Below are 5755 nucleotides of genomic sequence, written 5' to 3' on the forward strand. Positions count from 1 at the left end.
ACTAATACGCACTATATTGAGGAACGGAGGGAGTACCACATGAGGGGCAAAAGAGTTTTTTTAGGTGTCATTTAGGCTTAAAATGGATGAAAATGTCATATAAGAAATAAAATTTAGAATTTATGTCAAATAAAAAAAATATTTTTCAGTATCAAATAAGGAAGCAAATTTTAAGATAATATCAAATAAGGAATTTTTTCTTCCCAGATTGTCTTCTTCCCGGACGAAAGATAGCTGTCATCCTCTCCCCTGTGTGTCATCACTTCTGCTTCCAGAAGGAGCTGAGACGTGGCAACCCGGCCGCGCACAGCGCCTGCACACGTCCGGCCTCGCTTCATGGGCTAGTCACCAGCCACCGCCACCCGCCCCACCGCGAGCACACGTATCGCCCTACCGTGGCACACACCGAGATCCATCCGACCCGACCGACGATCCTTATCCCTCGCCGCAAACGGCTTTATAAAATGGTGCCTCGTGCTGCACCTGCTTACACAACAAAGTGTACCGAGACCAAGAGAAGTAAACAGCAGCATACTAGATCTTGATTCCCCGTGTGACAAGTTCAGCGCAGCGCAAGATGGAGTACCAGGGACAGCAGCAGCGCGGCCGCGTCGACGAGTACGGCAACCCGGTGGCCGGACATGGCGTCGGCACCGGCGCGGCCGCCGGTGGGCATTTCCAGCCCATGAGGGACGAGCACCAGACTGGCCGTGGGATCCTGCACCGCTCCGGCAGCTCCAGCTCCAGCTCGGTGCGTATACACAGTACACAGTACTTCTTGCTGACACCACTTGCATCTATGGTTAGTGTTTTGTGTACTGATTTCTCTCGTTCTTCGTGATAGTCCGAGGACGATGGCATGGGCGGGAGGAGGAAGAAGGGCATCAAGGAGAAGATCAAGGAGAAGCTCCCTGGTGGCCACGGTGACCAGCAGAACACCGGTGGCACCTACGGACAGCAGGGTACCGGCATGGCCGGCACCGGCGGCACCTACGGGCAGCAGGGTCACACTGGGATGACCGGCACCGGTGGCACCTACGGACAGCAAGGCCACACTGGGATGGCCGGCACCGGCGGCGCCTACGGGCAGCAGGGTCACACTGGGATGACCGGCACCGGCGGCACCTACGGACAGCAAGGCCACACTGGGATGGCCGGCACCGGGGCACATGGCACCACGGCCACCGGCGGCACCTACGGGCAGCAGGGTCACGCCGGGATGACAGGCACAGGGGCGCACGGCACCGGCGGCGGCTACGGGCAGCACGGCACTGACACCGGCGAGAAGAAGGGCATCATGGACAAGATCAAGGAGAAGCTCCCAGGCCAGCACTGAGCGCTGAGCAGAGCCCGCGGCCGCCACTTCTGAGAGTGGAGGTGCCGGTCGACCACCTTTGCAGAATCAATAATAACATGGCGATACAATAAAATTCCACCATACAACGTGAGCCTGGTTCACCGAGCTCACTTGCGTGTTGGAGGAGCCACTGTATCTAGGCTCAAGTTTACGTGAACAAACAGTGTTGTTTGTTTTGAGTTTCTCGTCTGTTTACACTGTTTAATCTTGTAAATTTCCTTCTGGTTAAACCGTGTATGTATGCTTCGCGTACAGGTAAGTTATTTTATCAAAAATATATACTCCTATAATACTGTCTTAAAAGAGTAGCTTAAGAGCATCATATGTATTTCGGCCTTGTGATGAAACCGGTGCACTGGGTGTCGTTGTTCTAACAGTAGAGTGGGGGTAGTTTGGAGAGGCAAGGTCCTAGCTATGGAGAGGTTGTAAACACAGGGGATGTACGAGTTCAGGCCCTTCTCGGAAGAAGTAATAGCCCTACGTCTCGGAGCCCGGAGGCGGTCGAGTGGATTATGAATATATGAGTTACAAGGTGCCGAACCCTCTACCTGTGGAGGGGGTGGCTTATATAGAGTGCGCCAGGACCCCAGCCAGCCCACGTAGGAGAGGGTTTAAGGTGAGTTAAGTCTGGGGCGTTACTAATAACGCCCCACATAAAGTGTCTTTACTATCATAAAGCCTACTTAATTACAAGCCGTTGCAGTGCAGAGTGCCTCTTGACCTCCTGGTGGTCGAGTGAGTCTTCGTGGTCGAGTCCTTCAAGTCAGTCGAGTGAGTCCCTCGTTGGTCGACTGGAAGGCGACCTCTTCTACGGGTGTCCTTGGGTAAGGTACTTAGATCAGGTTCATGACCCTACCCTAGGTACATGACCCCATCATTAGCCCCCGAATGGATTGAGGCTTCGAGTGAGGAAGGAGTTGATGTCGTTTCTGATTAACCTTTGCACTCTGGTCGTGCGTTGTTCTGGACCAAAGAATCTCTTCGTCGATGGTGAGCAACTTGTCTTCAGTCGACTCGATTCATTCTCTTCTTTCGTCGAGTGATCTTTAGGGCTTCGACGATCCCCGAGCGACGGATCGCGGGAAACCCCGCGTCTGACAGACTGATCTGCCGTTCGCGGATTCCGCGGGATGCGAAATTTGGTGACGCGCGCGAAGTGGAGCGGACCGCGGCGTTCGGATGGGACGGGACATAGACGCCTCGATCTCCGCGCCGCTTTCTTCGCCACGTATCCCGTCTGCATAACTGTTCCTGGATATGATTAGATCGACCGGGCCCACCTGTCATCCACTCGGAAGGGACCTTATAAATGCGCCCGGCGAGGATTTTTGTACTGTGCCTCAGCATTCTTTCTCTCTCTGCTTCCTTCGTCCCCGTCCAGCGCGCTCGCTCTCGCCCCCGCACAACTTCCCCTCGCGCATCTCGCCGGCAACCATGGCCAAGGAGAAGACGGCGGCGCTGGAACGTGCGAAGAAGGCGTCAGCGTCGGAGAAGGCAAAGGGGAGATCTACCAGCCGCGGCGGGTCTTCGTCCAGATCCCGCCTGCCGAAGGGCTGGGTCCAAGGAGACTGGATCCAGTCGACCATCACAGAGAAAGACCTCCTCGACATGGCCAACGAGGGCTTGATCCCTCATGGAGCTACGAGGCTTCCGGGGAAGGAGTGGCAGCCCCAGCCAGAAGAGGGTGAGTGTGTGCTCTTGGCCACCCATGTTGATCGTGGATTTTCTTTGCCGCCGAGTATTTTCTTCCGTGGCTTCTTGAACTTCTTTGGAGCGCAGCTCCACCACTTTACCCCAAATTCTATCGCCTATCTTGCTGCGTTCGTGTTCATGTGTGAGGGTTTCCTGGGCTGTCGACCGCACTGGGGTTTGTTCAAGCATATATTCACGTGTCGCTCTCAGACCGTGAAGAAGGCGAGCCCAGGTGATGAAAGAACCGGAGTCGTCCAAATGTGTGGGGGTCTGGGGATCCAGGTGAGAAATAAGAGCACCTTCCCGCCCATGACCTTTCCCGAGTCAGTCAGAGGCTGGCAGTCGACTTGGTTCTACTGCCAGGACCAGTCGACGCCGGGGCAGTCGAGTGGACTCCCTCAGTTTACCATGGACCGAGTGAACAAGCCCTCCTCTCTGAAGTTGATTCCGGAGGAGAAAGCTGACGTGAAGATGTTGATGGAGCGCGTGGTGCAGTTGGTTCGGGAGGGAGTGACGGGCATGGATCTCCTGGAGGTCTTCCTTAGGCGTCGCATCCAGCCCCTTCAGTTCTGGAGCCACTGCATGTGGTTGTACTGTGGGACTGAAGACGAGACTCGAGTCCATCCAGAAGCAGTCGACGATGTCACTCTGGAAAGATGGATGGTAGCCGTTACCGGAAACAAGGATAACCCACGCGGAGCCAGAAGGATTCCTCCACTCGACCACAACAGCGATCCAAACAAGGTACGTTTGCTCTGCTCTCCACTGTGTTCTTGTCACATTCATTTCTGTTTATCTTGTCGACTGGTCGATTGATCCTTGTCTTGATATCTGCTAGGCCCTCACCGAGCTGTACTCGATGCCCAATGGGGCACAAGCTCCGACTGAGGAGGGTGAGGCGAGTGGGGGCGAGAGCCAGGAAGAGGAGGAATGGGACTCGGACGTTGCAGAGGATGGTGATGACGATGATGATGATGACGGTGATGAAGATGACGTTGAAGACGAGGAGGAAGAGGAGGAGGAGGTCGTACCACCGCGCTCGAAAAGGCGGTCGAAGCTTGTCCACGACCCTTCGACTGAACGTGGTAAGGGGGTTGCGACCGCCGCTCAGTCGACCAAACGCCCTCGGACCACCTCTCCAGTGCCGACTGAAAAGGCGCCGAAGCAGCCCAGGGCGGCCTCGTCGAAGCCGATCAAGCTCCTGCCGAAGATGAAGGTGTCCATCCCCACCATATCAGGGTAATCGTGCTGCTTAAGTCCTCTTATTTTATGCGAACTTTGCCTCTGGTTGACGCTGAAGTTAGTCGACTGATCCTTTGGAGTTGCAGTGCTGCTACTTCTGAGACCTCAGCCCGGGCTGATGACCATGAGATGGAGGACGCAGCAACTTCAAAACCAGGTACTATATTCTTAACGCCGTTTTTAGTCGACTGACTCGCGACCTCTGATCCTGATTCTTCTCCGTAGTTCCACCCAACGCTGTTATCAATCTCCCTGATGATGATGAGGATGAGGAACCGCTGAAGCGCAGAAGGAGTAGGAAAGCGTCTGCCAGCAAGGTGCCCCAGGACGTGACGGCGCCTGAGATTCTGATTGCGGAGGAAGAGAACACCACTCGACACACGGTGTCCTTCGCAGATCCATTGACGAGTGCTCAGCAGCCCTCCCTCTTCACGACGCACCACGTCCCAGAGGACCAAGCTGGCGCGGCGAAGGAGGCAATACGCCAGGCGGGAATCATGATGGAGCAGTTGAAGACCATCCGGGATGCGAGCCAGGCAGCTTATGACGCCAGTTCCGCCCTCCAAAGCAATGTTCAGGTCAGTCGACCACCGTTTGTTCTGTTGGATATGCTACCAAAAACTTTTCCTTTCCGGAATTTATAGTAGTCACCGACTGGGTGTGTCGATTAAACTCCGTGTTAGCGGGGGCACGCTGAGTGCACCCGCTGGGTGTAGTCCCCAAGGCTAAGGTCGACTGCTGGCAGTCGGCCTTAGGCTTTATGATGTCAATCTTTCTGTCAGTCGACTATGCCGAGTGTGTCGATTAAACTCCGTGTTAGCGGGGGCACGCTGAGTGCACCCGCTGGGTGTAGTCCCCAAGGCTAAGGTCGACTGCTGGCAGTCGGCCTTAGGCTTTATGATGTCGATCTTTCTGTCAGTCGACTATGTCGACTGGATTTCACAAACCGATGGGGGCACGCTGAGTGCACCCACTGGGTGTAGTCCCCGAGACTGTGGTCGACTGCTTGCAGTTGATCACAGTCTTAAAGAATACATCTCTCTTCTTTTTTTTTGAGGTCGACTGGTCGACTTTATCTTCAACAGGATTAGTGGGGGCACGCTGAGTGCACCCACTAGGTGTAGTCCCCGAGACTACGGTCGAATGCTTGTATTCGGCTGTAGTCTTAGAAACGTGTGTTTTTTCCTTTTTCACTCGGAAGTGAATTATATTTGACATTTAGCCGATTGGTTCTTCGCAGAACTCCTGTGATCTTGTGGCTCGCTACTCTGAGCTAGAAAACAAGCACACTCAACTCGAGCTGAGCTTGAAGCTGGTTCAGGAGAAGCTGACGAAGGCAAAGGAGGAGACCGAAGGTACGTTTGGTGAGACCCTGACGACTGCTTTTCCCCTTGCTTGTTTCAAAATCTGATCTTGCTGTAACTTGCAGGTAAGGTAAGGGAGGCCCAACAGAAGAAAGACCTT

General features: G+C 54.5%; 1 protein-coding gene across 1 annotated transcript; it reads left to right on the plus strand.

Moving 5' to 3' along the window:
* Positions 1–482: 482 nt before the first annotated feature.
* LOC119318248 (dehydrin DHN4-like) lies at positions 483–1649 on the plus strand. Its single transcript, XM_037592771.1, has 2 exons — positions 483–751; positions 845–1649. The coding sequence occupies exons 1-2, from the start codon at positions 578–580 to the stop codon at positions 1334–1336; spliced, it is 666 nt and encodes a 221-aa protein (XP_037448668.1). The 5' UTR covers positions 483–577; the 3' UTR covers positions 1337–1649.
* Positions 1650–5755: the final 4106 nt, after the last annotated feature.

Source organism: Triticum dicoccoides, chromosome 6A (assembly GCF_002162155.2).
Source record: "Triticum dicoccoides isolate Atlit2015 ecotype Zavitan chromosome 6A, WEW_v2.0, whole genome shotgun sequence".
NCBI lineage: Eukaryota > Viridiplantae > Streptophyta > Magnoliopsida > Poales > Poaceae > Triticum > Triticum dicoccoides.

Coding starts and splice junctions, on each gene's coding strand:
- LOC119318248 (XM_037592771.1), top strand. CDS start 578: ATGGAGTACCAGGGACAGCAGCAGCGCGGCCGCGTCGACGAGTACGGC. Junction 752..844: donor GCAGCTCCAGCTCCAGCTCG/GTGCGTATACAC, acceptor TCTTCGTGATAG/TCCGAGGACGATGGCATGGG.